Source organism: Alternaria burnsii (assembly GCF_013036055.1).
Source record: "Alternaria burnsii strain CBS107.38 chromosome Unknown 732, whole genome shotgun sequence".
Lineage (NCBI taxonomy): Eukaryota > Fungi > Ascomycota > Dothideomycetes > Pleosporales > Pleosporaceae > Alternaria > Alternaria burnsii.
Genome location: NW_024066113.1, coordinates 1383871 through 1399280, shown reverse-complemented (window position 1 = coordinate 1399280; position 15410 = coordinate 1383871). Strand labels below are relative to the sequence as shown.

General features: G+C 51.8%; 8 protein-coding genes across 8 annotated transcripts; 3 read left to right on the top strand and 5 right to left on the bottom strand.

Moving 5' to 3' along the window:
• Positions 1 to 1622: 1622 nt before the first annotated feature.
• Positions 1623 to 2543, bottom strand: GT037_005956 (40s ribosomal protein s6; the record flags this gene model as incomplete). The annotated part of the gene is made up of 4 exons (XM_038931003.1): positions 1623 to 1718; positions 1771 to 1938; positions 1988 to 2044; positions 2088 to 2543. The coding sequence occupies 4 exons, from the start codon at positions 2541 to 2543 to the stop codon at positions 1623 to 1625; spliced, it is 777 nt and encodes a 258-aa protein (XP_038786692.1).
• Positions 2544 to 3293: 750 nt separating this feature from the next.
• Positions 3294 to 4128, bottom strand: GT037_005955 (calcipressin-domain-containing protein; the record flags this gene model as incomplete). The annotated part of the gene is made up of 2 exons (XM_038931002.1): positions 3294 to 3947; positions 3997 to 4128. 2 exons carry the CDS (start codon positions 4126 to 4128, stop codon positions 3294 to 3296), a joined length of 786 nt encoding a protein of 261 aa, XP_038786691.1.
• A 1382-nt stretch (positions 4129 to 5510) lies between these two features.
• On the top strand, positions 5511 to 6627 carry GT037_005954 (dna-directed rna polymerase subunit d; the record flags this gene model as incomplete). The annotated part of the gene is made up of 3 exons (XM_038931001.1): positions 5511 to 5558; positions 5616 to 6181; positions 6246 to 6627. The coding sequence occupies 3 exons, from the start codon at positions 5511 to 5513 to the stop codon at positions 6625 to 6627; spliced, it is 996 nt and encodes a 331-aa protein (XP_038786690.1).
• Positions 6628 to 7140: 513 nt separating this feature from the next.
• Positions 7141 to 7886, bottom strand: GT037_005953 (mitochondrial co-chaperone; the record flags this gene model as incomplete). Its single annotated transcript, XM_038931000.1, has 2 exons — positions 7141 to 7575; positions 7632 to 7886. The coding sequence occupies 2 exons, from the start codon at positions 7884 to 7886 to the stop codon at positions 7141 to 7143; spliced, it is 690 nt and encodes a 229-aa protein (XP_038786689.1).
• Positions 7887 to 8123: 237 nt separating this feature from the next.
• GT037_005952 (uncharacterized protein) lies at positions 8124 to 10043 on the top strand (the record flags this gene model as incomplete). The annotated part of the gene is made up of 1 exon (XM_038930999.1): positions 8124 to 10043. One exon carries the CDS (start codon positions 8124 to 8126, stop codon positions 10041 to 10043), a length of 1920 nt encoding a protein of 639 aa, XP_038786688.1.
• A 503-nt stretch (positions 10044 to 10546) lies between these two features.
• On the bottom strand, positions 10547 to 13416 carry GT037_005951 (meiosis-specific apc c activator protein ama1; the record flags this gene model as incomplete). Its single annotated transcript, XM_038930998.1, has 2 exons — positions 10547 to 11907; positions 12069 to 13416. The coding sequence occupies 2 exons, from the start codon at positions 13414 to 13416 to the stop codon at positions 10547 to 10549; spliced, it is 2709 nt and encodes a 902-aa protein (XP_038786687.1).
• Positions 13417 to 13748: 332 nt separating this feature from the next.
• On the top strand, positions 13749 to 14931 carry GT037_005950 (protein prenylyltransferase; the record flags this gene model as incomplete). Its single annotated transcript, XM_038930997.1, has 3 exons — positions 13749 to 13757; positions 13805 to 13915; positions 13969 to 14931. 3 exons carry the CDS (start codon positions 13749 to 13751, stop codon positions 14929 to 14931), a joined length of 1083 nt encoding a protein of 360 aa, XP_038786686.1.
• An 18-nt stretch (positions 14932 to 14949) lies between these two features.
• Positions 14950 to 15358, bottom strand: GT037_005949 (uncharacterized protein; the record flags this gene model as incomplete). The annotated part of the gene is made up of 2 exons (XM_038930996.1): positions 14950 to 15184; positions 15237 to 15358. The coding sequence occupies 2 exons, from the start codon at positions 15356 to 15358 to the stop codon at positions 14950 to 14952; spliced, it is 357 nt and encodes a 118-aa protein (XP_038786685.1).
• Positions 15359 to 15410: the final 52 nt, after the last annotated feature.

Here is a 15410-nt window from a genome sequence, read left to right as displayed (position 1 = left end):
GAAGCTCTTCAGAGATTACAGTGTGTTAAAGAGCTATCGAGAGTGACAGGATGATTCTCTTTAGTATTTGACGCGTATTGAATGCCTAGATTGAGGTCATGTAGTGCTGTCTTATTTGGTTAGAATGGTTAAATAGCTTTATCAAAATGCAATAAGACAGTGGCTTCAGAGGTCTAAGCCGCACTCGAATTTTATATGCTTTGCGCAAAGTAGCTTGATGTCTCATCTTGGCGATCTCAGCTTCACGCCTTCGAAAGGCTTGAATCACGCCCTTTCAAATCCTTGGGATTGCTCCCCTGCATCGTATCTCATAGTACGCAGACTTTTTCTAGCACCATCCCCACGTTGTCAGATTCGAACGATGATTTACGAACACCTGTTTAATCTCTGCTCCTTTCCCCTTGTAATCATTTATAGCCTTGTATTTATCTACCAAGGTGACCACAACTGTACCCATGCGTTTTTCTCTACCGGGTATCCAATTCTCTAAAGGGTTATGCATATGGCTCTCGACTTTGATCACAAGTGATTGTATCGCCACCCAAAGCATGTACCCCTTGTATTCATCGTTCGCCCTAAAGGTGTTTTACTGGAAAATCTAGCGGGAAATCAGCTCGGAAGTGCAAGCATTAAAGCGAGATTTCTGTCTGATCTTGGAGACAGTTCACTGATAATGGCATCTTCCTTGTCTTTTGTGTTTATTTGCCCAAGATCCTTCATCTTTCTCGGACTGACGAGGACGTCTCTGACCGCTTCGATAAAGTGTTGCGAATATCAATGGTGAAGGTGAGAGGGTGTAGGGTTCGTTCTCTCGCTTGCATCTATGGAAGCCATTGAAGACAAACGGAAGGGTGCGGCTCACTGTCTTGGTATAGCAAAAGACTATAATCGATCGCGAAACGGAATGATTACATGCACAGATGACCATAATTGCTTCATTGCATGTGCCACACGTTTGAGTAAGCTCCTTCAAAGGACATTGCAGATAGAAAAAGACGACCATTTTAGCCATCGGGTTTTCCTTCAGGTACTGTTGATAAAGCGACCCAAAACGCGTAGGGCAGCAAAAGCCTACGGTGTATTGCAGATAGTACGAGGCGCACTGAGAGGACTCGATCAGTGCAACACGTATGCGACGACAAAAGTAGGGAGAAGCTTGGTAGGGTGGCAACAGCTGTATGCAAGGCCTGAGGGGCCAAGAGTACTATTTGCAACCAAAATTTAGTACTTCAAGGAAAGGTCCGATGTTCGCTTTAATGTCATGTAATTGGAAGCAAGTACGAAAAGAACAGGATGTGAGGCAGATATATACAGTCAATTAGCCATGACCAACGCGATGGAGAGGGACCGATGAGATACGTCTGCCAATCAGATTTCGTAGTCAAACAAGATCTGGAAGTGTTCGAGTGGAATGCCTGTCGCATACGGCAAGATCATGGAGCGGTGGTGAAGTGATGCAATTGTTTATTGAGACAACTGCCTTAAGCAGTCAGTGGTATGAGAAGCGCCTATTCCCTAGAATGCCCGAAGTTTTCATTCAGATACAGGAGCCCACACCGTTATTTTCGTGCCGACGCCAATGTAATCATTCCACGACCCAATCATGAATTCATGATAACTCTCTAGTGCTTCATGGAAGACGCCCTCCTCTTGCGGGCCTCGTCGTGTGCGGCCTTGGCGTCGTTGATGCGCTTGGAAAGGATCTGAGCGTACTCGTTCTGTATTGGCATTAGTAGTTATTCTGAACGTCATAGTAGGGTATGGACGTACGGCAGCATCCTTGGAAGCCTCCGCGCGACGGCGCTTGAGTGCCAGCCTGTGACGCTTGTGCTGGAGACGCTGAGGAGTAACAAGACGCTGGATCTTGGGGGCCTTGGTGTAGGGCTTCGCGCCCTCCTTCTTGGGCTGGACCTCACGGCGGATGACAAACTTGCGGACCTACACATGCAATGATTAGTCTTCAAACCTTGAAACTTTACTAGCTCACTTCTTGTTGCTCAGACTCAATACGCTGCTTGTAGCAGGACGAGCGAGACTCAATCCGCTATGCGAAGCAGGATTGGCGAAGAAGCTATGAGGTAACTCACATCATCTTCCTTGCTGAGACCGAAGAAGCGGCGGATCTTGGTGGCACGCTTGGGACCGAGGCGCTTGGGGTGGACAATGTCGGTCAGGCCGGGAATGTCCTCGTCACCCTTCTTGACGATGCTGAGAGCAAGGACAGAGAGGTCCATGCCGACAATGCATCCACGGACGGACTTCCTCTTGCGCTCACCAGTGCGGCGGGGGCGGTAGCAGGAGTGGCCCTCAGCGAGGAGGAGGCGGACACGAGTTGGGTGCATGACACCCTGCTTCATCGGGAAACCTTGCTTGTCGTTACCGCCAGTGATCCTGACGATGTAGCCCTTGAACTCGTCGCCAATGCTGTCGGCAGGGACTTCTTGACCCATGCGGCGGTCCATGAAGACGCGGAGCTTGCGCTCATCGTCGACCTCGATCAACTTCTGGGTTCCATTGTTGGGGTAGGAGATGTTGAGCTTCATCTTGACTGCGGCGTCTCGACGGCGTGTGGAAGCTGCAACGTTAGTAGATTGTCGTGGTGTTGAAGGGTCGTCGGGTCGAAATTCATTTTGGAATGCTGTTCGCTTAATGCCAGTGCGCGCTAATCGGGTTTGGCATCATCACGTGCTAGCGCGACTTCCACGTACGGCAGTCGCGATCCGCAAACTAACTCGAGGGGAATCGTCGAGGCCTGGGGCATGACTCGCGTTCTAGTGGCATCATGATGTATATCCTGCTGAATCGTTAGGTTCACTCTGCAGCAAGAAGTCCGGATGCAATCTGTGCAGACATGCGAGCATTTCATCGTGAGGAGCACGATTGGGACTTGGATGTTGGTTCGTACAAAAGTGCGTCTATCGCCTTCGTCTTCGCAGATCGCATCATTCAGCAGCGTTTTGAGCCCAGCAGCGCGGAGCTTACGTTGCGTACACATATTCACCAGATTTTCGGAGCATGTGAAGCAATTGGATGTGCAAAATTTAACGTGTTTATGCTATTCAAGAGGGATATCATTCCATGCCGTGCCATTCCCTGACCATTAGACTCGTTGCGACTAAAGTCTTGCTCAGGTATTCTCAAACCCAAATGCTCGCATTCCCTAGCTTGCAGAGCCGTCCTCAAATCAGCAAGCCACCAACGCCAGAACTATGCATTCGCCATATCATTATGGACACAGGAAGCCTTTTTTGAAAACACAAGGAAAGAAATGATACGCGAGACCACTAAACTGTCTATTGCATGAGCTCGACCGGCGGCCTCGCGGTGCTGACTGTCATGCCCTGTGCCTTCTGCGACGCGATCGGTCCCTCAATCCCTTCCATCGCATCGATGGGGGTCAAAGGCTCAGGTGTCTCTGTTGTGTCTTCAACTGATATAGCTGGAAGGTTCGGTGAATCGCCGTGGTCTTCGGGGTGGTAAACTACAGTCGTGCTGCCGGTCCGCCTCCTTGTAATGGGAGCACCTCCGTGATCGGTCTCGGGTGAGGTCGCCTCGTGGTTTGCATGCAACCGCGCCAGCGCTGCTGCGAGGTCTTCAGGGTGCACAATCTTGTTGGGCGCATCCTCTTCCTTCATTTCCCAGCCCATCGGTGGTGAAGGTGGCGGCGAGATGAAAAATAGGCGATCTGACTTGGGTAGGGCGAGGTGCTGGTCTGAGGGGTTCATGGGTGTGTTTACACCGAAATATACGCGGATGCGATAGCCCATGAGCTGCTCGCCATCGAGGGCTTGTCGAACTTGTATCGCAGAGTCAATGTCGAAAAAGGATACCACGATGCGACGGAAGGACTTGAGCGGCGCCCATGTGTGTACTTTTGCATGTTGGTCGATGGTTTCGCGGATCTCGGTAAGGGTTGATAGTTGGAAGATTTCGGGAGCAAGAAGGTTCTGGATACTGTTAGATGCTGCCGCTGAAGTTGACGAGTGCAACACTTACGGTTATGATGAGTGTGTTTGAGGGTGGTGATGGCTCGACCAGTGGTGGCAGGTCTGAGAAGTCGAGAGAAAGTGGCGACTTGCTGCCCGATGATGCGCGCGAGCGCATTGGTGATGGCAGAGTAGCTTGCATGTTTGCGATTATATGTGTTGCGCAAAGAGTCCTGGGCGTCTGGTGTGGATGAGTTGCTGTGATGAGTTGAAGTGCAATGTCTTGAATGCCTGTGTCTTATACCAAAGTTCGCCTTCGCGGTGGTTGGTGGTTCCAGCTTCCGCATGCAAGCACACTGTTGCTCCGCCTCAATCCGCCAAGGCCAGAACTTCGGCCATGACATGTCCCGCGTCCACGTCCCATGTTCTGCTTCTTTCGCGCCATTTCCTGGGCGTTATTGCACTGCCCCGCCATGTTGCTTCCCAACGCACTGTGCTGTTAGAGGTCTCCGGACCTCGGCGGACGCGTCAATGACGGATTCAACTGACGATAGCACAACACGCAGAGAAAAGGAGAGGCCCTCAGCCTCGCTGATGCTTAGTCGCCCTCAACTCAGCCTCATGTCGACGAAAGAAACATCCATCAGTGTCTCGCTGGTTCCACAGAAGATAGTTTGCAGGCTACTCAAGCACCGAGTCGACTGTTAGTGCCCGACTTATCCATGTTAGGACTACACAGCATGCACACAATACTATCAGGGCCGTTATCTTGTCCGACTGGGCATTTTATAGGTCGTCACTCGGCGGCAGACTCGTCAATCCCCATCTGCCATATGCATGCGACGGTACGACGAGGACAACTGTCAAGTCAGTCAGCTCACTTTGCAGCACAGCCATAGGCGCTTTGCACCCGAGACCTGTGTTGGCCGATAACACCCTCACGTCTTGGTCTTGTCGTCACGCTGCAAGTAGTCTTGAAGTACATCATCCTACAAGAGTGTCTCATGTGCTTAGGAGCAAAGCTGATCGAAGGTCACGTCTTGTCTCGTGACTGTCTCACGCTCCGCGCATGCCGGACACACCCGCGGGCTCTGAGAGCATGTACTTGCTTCATACGTCCTTTGTTTTGCACAAACATACGGCACATCCAAACCTATAGCTCATGTTGTAGCAGCTTGGTTTGTGCCAGGCCATGAAATACCTAGGTATTGAGTAGACGCACGCAAACAGGTTGTCAGAACATTGCCGCTCGGTAAACTTGATTCAGAAGGAGATGAATTTGCGTATCATTGCGGATGCGGTGCAATTTCGTCGATTGTTGACCTGCATGACGATGACCACAAAGGCATGACAGTGGAACAGCTCTGGAAGTGTGGCGTAGGTGTGGCGCATGCTACCAGGCGCTAGGCTACGTTGGCTCCAGACTCACCTCAAAGAATCTCCATCACGGCAACGTCCCTAGCCAGCACACGCCATACACGTCAACACGTCTCTCTCCGCCTCACAATCTAATCGCCTTGCCACCTCGACTTCATCTCTCACGCCGCAAGCACCCAGCTCTCACCTCACTGAAACGACGACGCGATGGACTACGACCCAGATGGCGGCGCAATAAACGTCCGCTTCCTCGAGGTACACCGTCTGCTCTGGCTACCTCGCAACACGTCGAGCTAACACAGCCATGCGTAGGCAAACAGCCAGCGCGCCAACTTCATCGTCCAGAACTTTAATCTCGAAACCGCCAACTCGCTGCGCCGTGTGATGCTCGCTGAGATTCCCACCCTTGCCATCGACGTCGTAGAAGTCTTCGACAACACATCCGTTCTTGCCGACGAGTTCGTCTGCCACCGTCTCGGCCTCGTGCCCTTGTGCTCAAAAGGTGTCGAAGACCTGCTATACTCGCGCGACTGCGACTGCGAAGGCTACTGCGACAACTGCGCCGTTGTCCTCACCCTCAACGCGAAATGCACAGGCAGCGAGATTATGAAAGTGTATGCGCGCGATCTGGTGATTGAGTCCCGGACACCGAATGAGGATGTAGGCAAGCCGGTCATCACTGACTCAGAAGAGACGGGTAGTTGCATTGTCAAACTGAGGAGAGGTCAAGCGATCAGCATGAAGTGCATCGCGAAGAAGGGTATTGCAAAGGAGCATGCGAAGTGGGCACCGAGTGCGGCCATCGGTTTCGAGTATGATCCGGCGAACAAGCTGCATCATTTGGACTACTGGCACGAGGAGGACGCGGATAAGGAATGGTATGTGTGCTCTATTCCTTGCTGAGTACTCGATTACGGGCAGGAACAATCTGACAGCAACTAGGCCCAAAGACGAAGCTCGGATAAACCTTGACGGCGGCCCACCCAACCCAGATGAACCCTTCAACTACGACGCTGTTCCAACCCGTTTCTTCTACGACGTCGAAACAGTCGGTGGTCTTGAACCTGATCAGATTGTCACGCAAGGTATCTCTATCCTACAACGAAAGCTCGCCGAGATTATCAAAGAACTATCCGGCGGTATTGGAGGCCCAGAGGACTTTGGCGGTGCGCAGAGCCCAACACTGAACGGTGCTGGGTATGGTGACGCCGGCGGATATACTCCAGTCGGAGCACCGGGATACGGCGGCGCGAGTTCTTGGGGTGGCGCGGCACAAGGAGGTGCTACGCCGTACGGTGCTACACCATACGGACAGAACTGGTAGACAAGTATGGGCATGTCTGGGTGTACAACATTGCATGGGCTGGCGTTCTAAAAGGATGGGCGTCAACAGACTGCAAAACTGCCATGGAACGTAGTATCGTATCCTTCGCATTAACATTGGACACAGAAAGAAGGTGCAGATGGCTATCAAGAATAAGTTGAAGCAAATTCATTGATACTGCTTTGCTGCTCTTGAGTTTGCTCTTTCGCTCGTAATCTGTCATATCTAATATTACAATACATGCAAAGCCATTTCATCATTGTGCTTGCTCAACTTTTCCAAAATGCGTCTGAGAGGGGAATATTTGTACAATGTCCGATGAAAAACCAAAGTGCACCTTGTGGGTAGCACGAAAACGCCATACCTCCATTGTACCGCCGTGTCAACCAGTCAATAGAGCCGAACCGTAGTAGTCATACACATGCGAATGAAATGGTTGCGACAGTGACATAGGTCATGAACACCACTATCCGCATATATGGAACGTCATTCAGGCCTCGTTCAATCGTGCATTTAGGCGTTCTTGACAACGCCAACCTTGGCCGGTCGCAGTGTCCGTCCGTTGAGCTTGAAACCCTTCTGTTGAGTGTGGAAGCAAGTACCGTCCTCCTTGTCGGGTTGCGGCGCCTGGAAAACGGCCTCGTGAATGTTGGGGTCGAACTTCTCTGCGGCTTCGCTGGGGTCGAATCGCTCCAAGCCGTGCTTCTTAAGTGTGTTGATGAGGATGGTGTCGGTCATCTTGATACCGTCGTGGAGAGCAATGAGGTCGCTGTTGTCGCCCTTGAGCTTCTCTTGCGGGACAGTACTCAGAGCGCGGTCAAGGTTGTCGACAGATTCTACAAGGTCGCGTGCGAAGCGCTGGATGGCGAAGTCTTTTGCGGCCTTGATCTCACGTGCTGTGCGTTCTTGGAGGTTGCGGAAGTCGGCGACTGAGCGGAGGTATTTGTCCTGCAGCCGATTGTTATTTCCTTGTCTTTGTGCATCTAACTGGCTTATATGCGTACCTTGAGCTCGACGACTTCCTTGTCCTTCTTCTCCAGCTGCTCCTTCAATTGTGTTGCCTCGTTGTTCTGTGCGGGCGCATCCTCCTTCTTCTCGGCGGCTTCTCCCTCTTTTGCGGGCGCAGCGTCCGAGTACCATCGAATAGCAGGTGTGGCTACTGCTCTTGTGATGGGTGTTTGTTGACGTAGTGGCGCAAAAGCCCGTATTTGGCGGGCAGTCTGCTGTCTTGAGGCGCGGAGGATAGTTCTTTGCAACATTGTGTAGTGTGTAATATGGAGAAGCAGGAGATGCAAGTTATGTACGAAGGCGAGAGTGTAGGTTCGATGTGTGATGCGATGATGTCGAGGATGTTCGAGAAAAATTCGGAGCAGCTGCCTGTGCTCCCAAACAGGGTCCAGTCTTTCCGTCCCGAGGTCGGATCCTTTCCGAACATTGCCATCTGTCGGCCGCACGTCTTTGGCCCGTTCCTCGACAAGTTCATGCCATGATGCGTTATGCGTCCTTCGCCAGTCTTCTCCCTCCGCATACGCTCCTTCGTCTCTCGACATGATGTCGTTCCGCCAGACGCCACGGTCCAAAAGCCCATTGAGGCAGCTTATTACCGCGGAGGCACGTCGCGAGCTGTAATCATACAACCGCAAGCTCTGCCTAAACACCGCGCAAAATGGCCGGCCATCTTCCGCCAGATAATTGGCAGTGGCGATCCTTATGGCCGACAACTTGATGGCATGGGCGCGGGGATATCGAGTCTCAGCAAAATATGCCTCGTAGAACCCTACGGGAGGAGGATTGCCCTGCCTGAAAGAGGCACCCGTTTCCGTACTGGATTTGGCGGCATTGATGCAGCACGTGAGAGTGCGCAGGTTGCACAAACCCAGAAAGAGGCACACAGGGCGGAGGAAGAGCAGAATTTGGACATTGATTACACCTTTGTTGGCTTGGGTATTGAAAATGACGAAGTTGACATCGCAGGCAATTGTGGAAACATGAGTAGTGCGATTGGTCCCTATGCTTACAATGCTGGTCTTCTCCCAGCCAGAATATATGCTCAAGGTGATGGAGAGGTCACTGTCAAGATACGGAACACGAATACTGGGAAACTGATCGACTCCACCTTCGAGGTCATCGGAGCCGAGGCTGCTGTGGCAGGCGACTACAAAATTGACGGTGTGACCGGATCTGGCTCCAAGATCAAGTTGGACTTCAAACACCCATACGGTAGCAAGACCGGCAAAGTGCTACCAACTGGTAGGAGGGTAGACAAAGTTGGGGGCTACAGAGTGTCTTGCGTGGATGGTGCAAACCCATGTGTCTTCATCCGAGCAGACGATATTGGTGTGGATGGCACGATACTACCCAACGATTTCAACAAACTCCCAGAGAAGCTTGCATTGCTCGAAAGCATACGTAAGACTGCTGCCGTTGCCATGGGTATTGCGCCTACGGAAAACGACGTTCCTCGTACCATACCCAAGATCGGTCTCGTATCCCAGTCATCTTCGCATCCTGTGCTGTCAGGGCAAACACTCAAGTCGTCGCAGATGGATATAGTCCTCCGATTTCTCTCTGATACACAACCTCATCGAGCAATTCCCTTGACTGCTGCGTTGACATCAGCAGTCGCTGCGCGTATTCCCGGCACCATCGTTGAGCAAATGCTGGCCCCTGAACCTCTGATGGAGGGCGCAATCACGATAGGTCACGCAAGCGGTCGACTGCAGGTCAACGCCACTATGGGTACAGAAAACAAGCTTTACCCTGTCAGTGGCACGGTATTCAGAACTGCGAAGAGGCTGTTCGAAGGAAAAACATTCTGGTCGGACAAAACTGACAAGAGGGAAGAGGCTACGAAAAGTGACAGCCTGTACGGGAGCAATGGTAAACATTCCCTGGGCCTAGCTTTCGTGCTGGAGAATCGGGGTAAAAATTCAGCCCATCTTTTCGAAGACTCACAGTCGGCGCAACAACACCAAGGACTCAACGAACTTGATGTGGACGAAGACGCTGCCCAACAACAAACTTTGGAACAGATTGAGCAAAACGAACAATCTCAGTCAGAAGTAAAGGCGCCTATCCTAAGTCATAGACCGCTTCCAGATCCGCACAGAAAACGTCCAGACCTTAGAAAACAGACGAACAAGGAAGATGCACTCACACACGCTCTCCAAGGCCTTCATTTAGAACTTTCTACCCTGCTATCCGACACCGATCTTACGACTACCGCACAACACTCGACAAGCCTTCTCACTGCGGTTCTGAAAGCACATCGCTCAATTCAGATCAATGCCATCGCGCAAAAACGTTCAGCTAAGAAAGCCGTAGGCAAAGAAAAGAAATTGGAGAGAAAGAAAGCACAGACGGACGCTCTCACGCAAGGACGGCCAACGAGAAACGCTGCTGAGAGGATCCAGTAGATGGGGCGGAAGACGGTGAAGGAATGTCGCATGGCTTGAGGTCAACAACATGCAAGCGCACTTGTGTAATGACCAGAAGCAGAATGAGGCGCAAAGGCTGAGTAGGCAGCCCAGATCAATTTATCAACATTGAGACGACTGTGGAAAGATGCTAGCGACATGGCAGAAGAGAAAGAAGCGTTCAGGGTAAGCAAACGAGGATACCGAGGGCGTAAGATACAGGCGCAAATCTGAGAGTGCGGCTAAGGCTGGGAGAGGTGCACGTTAAAAGACTCGGGAAAAGTGAAAGAGGGGACCGGGGTGATGGAAGACCTTAGAAGACGATGACGATACTAGAACACCACTGGCATTCTTCTCTTATGAGCGAATAGTGCCTGGTAGTAGCATGTCAAACACAAAGCCAGTTCTGGATCAGAACCAAGACCTTGCTATACCTGGACTGAGAAGCTATTTTGCTTGCCTTATGCTATTGTCCTACTCGTTCCTCAAGGACTATCTCATATCTATCTGATTACCATTCCTGGCCGCTCAAAGTCACTAGCATAGCGGCCCTCAAGAATATCACTTCCTCCTAACAAGCCTGTAGTCTCACTGCCTAGCAGAGTACCGAAAGCCACACTTCCCCGTCTGTCACTCCAGATTTCATGGAACCGAATTGCCATGTCGCTAGCTGCAACGACGATGCAACCTTCCTCGGCGCCTCTTGTCGACCAGACTCCATCTTCACCCCTGGCCCTTCCACCATCGCGGTCTCCATCTATGTGCGAACCATTCAATGGACCGCCGGGGTAAGCGACTGCACACAGAGCCCGATTCTCATCGTACCACGGCACGGCAACGACTTGTTCGCAACCAGGCCAAGCGAAGACAGCGACACGGTATGGGTGTTCGGGTTGCGCGAAGCCGAACGTCGCTGCTATTTCACGGCGAGTTTGAGACCAGATAAGACTGGTGACTTGAGCTGCACAGTCGATAGTAGCAAGACAAGTGCCTGAGCGTGTGTGATAAAAGCGGATGCAGCGATCATTTGAGCCGCCGCCGACGGCTATAAGTCCGCGTTGCCAGGGGCAGAACGCCATGGCTTTCACAGCTGCATTGAGTGTCCATGTATGTTTCGCCGCCGATTGCGCAAGATGCAAGACGGGGTTGTTGTTGCGGTTGGTTACGGTGTAGATGGACTCACCACGCGGACCTTCACGCACATCCAATATGGCTGCTGTACTCTCGCTAGCAGCGTTTGGTCGAAGCAACTTCTTTGTCTCAAATAGATTGCAGTTGTTGTCGTTCCCTCCACTTGCAAAGAGCTCGCCGTCCGACGACCATGTTAAACCGCAAATCTGTTGGCTATGGATGGATAATCGAGCGAGCAATGTCATGGCACCATTCCAGCCGAAAAGTGCACTGTGTGTCTCCGAAGGCCACTCAACACTGTAGAAGTAGATGTGACTAACCTCATCTCCGATGAGTAATTCTTCGGTTGGTACATTCATTGCTCTATCCCGAAGTGAAGGTCGCTGTACAACAGTCGGTCTCCAAGATACGCATGATACAGGCTTGGGTTGCGTAGCATCGAATCGTGGTTCCGAGTCAAGCGGGCTCCACAGTAAGATACGACCGTCAGCCCGTCCAACCGCAAGAATTGCTTGCCCACCTGCTGTGGACGAGTAGTCCAACGACGTAACATGCTGAACATCTGAAGGTCCATTTGGTGGCACGGCGTTCAGCGAGTCTGGCGTACTGACGCCGCTTCTTTCGGACCATAGATGGACACAGTTCCCTAGGCCCACAGCAAGACACTTGGAGGTATAAGAATATGCGAGCAAGGTACAGTAATAGTCGTCTCGGAGATTAGGGGCATCAAGGACTGTAGGCTGGATTAGTATAAAAAAACCCCCGGTAGGTTAAGGACATATCTGAAAGGTAAAATGGGCACAGGTCTCCGCTTTGGCGGCGTTTTACGGGTATCTTGAGCTTGTGGTCAGCAACGACACAATGCTGAAACGTTCGTAAGGAACATAAACGAACTCGGATCAACTCCGTCCTTTAGCCAAGCTCCGTCTCGCCAGACATGTTTTGTCTGTGATGCAGGGCCGCTATTTTGCGAACGCGGAGAGGCTGCAGATGATGAGTGCTGAAGTATGCGATCAGTTTGATCAATGTCAAGTGCTAGTGCGAGACGTCGTTCATAGGCTTCAAGCTCAGCATCTGGATCTGCGCGGTTCAAGAAAGCAGATTTGTACAGTGGCGCGTTCGTTCCACTACCGAGCATTCCACCTCTGCCAGTGGACACTGCAACTACTGTGTCGCTCACAGCAGAAGGCCCACCAACGTTCCAGATAGCACCAGCGCTGATCTGGCGAGCGCCCAAGGTTAGAGGATTGCGCCTGAAGTTGAAATTCCTTCTATTTGCATTGGCACGCCCTGAAACCACGGAATGTGCCTCTCTGAGCCCGCGTAGTTCCTCATTCATGCGGCCACTTCTGCGCAGTCGGCGACTGAAAGCATCTGAGCCTCTGCGAGTACCACGGTTCATGTTTTGTTCCTTGTCCCTCCGCTCTGCAGGGCTATTGAGCTCGAAGCTTTCTCGAGTAACCGCAGGTGGCCGGCGGCTGGCGATGAAGCGATCTGGCGTGCTGGTTTGGTTTGGACGAGGTGATGGTAAAAGTCCGCCTCGCGTGACCCATTGACTGGGTCTCAGAGGAGAGCTAGCATAGCGCAGAGGTAGTTGACAAAGCTTAGCGGGCCGAGAAGTTACCCCAGAAGAAGCGTCAGTGTAGCGCAGGGGTGTGAAGTTCGAGCTTTCGATTGTAGTGGCAGTATCTGTAGGATTTGGCGAAGGAGATGGGTCGCGACTCAAGATGCTAACCAGGCTATCTGAAGAGCTGCGATTTGTACGCCTTGGTTTTCTTGCAAGAGATACATTTCGAGGCGGACTGGAGTTGCAGGCCTCCCTATCAAGAGGCAATGCAGCTGTAGTAGACGCTAAGGGAACGTTTGAGTGAGCGAGCGTGGTAGAGCGATTGAGAAAGGAAGAATTGAAATCGTTGAGTCTGCGATGATCTGGACAAGTCTGATCGTTTGATTGTTCCACTACAGCTTCACGCTTGATCGGACGAGGGTCTGGAGTAGACAGTGCCTGAAGACGGGAAGTGAATTTTGACTTGCTAGGAGAAGATGGCGAGATTAGACTGGAACTGGTAGTGTCACTGTTATTGTTGTTGTCACTAAAAAAGAGACAGCTGCGACTTTTGCGAGGAGACTGGGGTGTCCTGGGTGACGACCAATCTTCAGTGCAGACAGTCTTGGTGGGAGACAGCGGCGGTGTGAGATAGCCAGATTGAGATGGAGATGTTCCATCATCAGTGTCGCTCATGTTGGAGCGGTTTGCGTCAAGATGAGTAGACTGGAGAGCTTAGTTGTGAGTGTCAGCGCATGTGAAGTCGTTCGAAGGAAAAAGGCTAAAGGACAAGAGGTACTGCCTGCTGTCCCGGTGTTGTCGCTGCGAGGTTAGTAATGCAATGATGGGTCAAGGTCTTAGGATGTTGGCAGCAAACTGAGGGGTGACAGATGCAGCGAGTGTTGACGGCAACCTTCCGCGCGAGATGACGGAGGGGCAGCGGCTGCACGCGTGTAGTGGGGCAACATCCCGCCGAGGCTGCAGTCTGAGGAAACAACAGCCAAGCCTTGTCAACCGCGCAAGAACACATGGCAAGCGTATGTTGACATGAGGATAAATCGGCGACACTCGCTAACATGTATAGCACGGTATATCGCGTGGGTCAGGCCCGATAGTTCGGTCAGAAGAGGCGCGACAGAAGGAGCTTCAACAGATTGCGGATTACAAAGATCTAGCCGATCTGGTGAATGCAAAGGTACGTAATTCAAAATCAGATTGGGTCGTTCGGTGTTGACAGTCGCCCTTTAGGTTGCAGAGAAGCAGTATACCATCGAAGTCTTGGGCCTTGTCACGAAGCTCCTAAACGAAAACCCTGAGTATTACACGATATGGAACCACAGGAGACGCGTCCTGATAGCCCTCTTGACATCAGATGCTCTTGAGCAATCGCCAGAAGATCTTTTGCAAGGCGACCTGCATCTCACCTTTGCGCTGTTACGGAAATTCCCAAAGTGCTATTGGATATGGAACCACCGAAACTGGCTTCTGCGCGAAGGGGAGGCGTTGATGGGCGTGGAAGCATCACATAAGCTTTGGTCGGGAGAACTGCAACTCATAAACAAGATGCTACACGCGGACAGCCGCAATTTTCATGCCTGGGGCTATAGACGATTCGTCGTGTCGCAGATCGAACGGCTGGCGGCGTCTGAAGACATCCTCACGACCGGCACTACACCGAAAAGCCTCACAGAGTCCGAGTTCGAGTACACAACCAAAATGATCAAGACCAATCTTTCCAACTTCTCCGCCTGGCACAACCGCAGCCAGCTTATACCCAAGATGCTCTGCGAGCGCGATGCAGACGCCCAAGCTCGCCGCGCATTCCTCAACTCGGAACTAGCTCTAATATGCGAAGCCATAAACACGGATCCTTTCGACCAGTCTATATGGTTCTACCACCAATACCTCCTCTCGATATTGTCTCCGTCATGTCCATCGGGTTCGCTTGTTGTCCAGGATCTGACCAACGGCGAGCGACAAAAGTACTACGAGCACGAGATGGAGTATATCACGGAGATATTAGAGGACGAGGAGGATTGCAAGTGGATATACGAGGCACTGCTCGGGCTCGCAGAGGCGTACCTGGCGGTAGACGCAGGAACCGGGTCATTTACAACAAAGGACATGAAGTCGTGGTTGGACGAGCTGAAGCGTCTGGATCCGCTGCGGCAGGGGCGGTGGAGCGATCTCGAGCGTCGACTTGATCTTTAAATGCCAGTTACAATACCATCAGGGCTTGCTTTTGGAGTTTTCGGCGTTGCTAGTCGTAGGCACAGTCGCACTTTCCGTCTTGTTATCCTTCTTCCATGCCCAGAGTCCGAGCGTGTTCGACCACGAATTATCAGCAGGCGCAGAAGTGACGATATCTTCTTTCTTAGTCTGTAGCTGTATGGGAGCTCTGCCACCCGGGGCTGCTGGTGGCGGAGTCGCTGTACTTGTGGAAGCGGCAGCAGCAGCGAGTTCCCTGGTATGAGTATAAGTGAAAGCGGGAGAAAGCGCATGTGGAACCGTCGTACCGTTTGTACTCTGCCTCCAATCGTGCTATTCGCTGTTTTTTAAACTCGCCATCAAAAGTAGCCACTCCAATTGATACGCCGACTATCGTCGCCAGCGCGACTGGAAGGATGCGTCCTGCCATTCGGTTTGCTTGTTGTGTGGACTGTTGATTCTTGAATTTGGGGTGTATGACG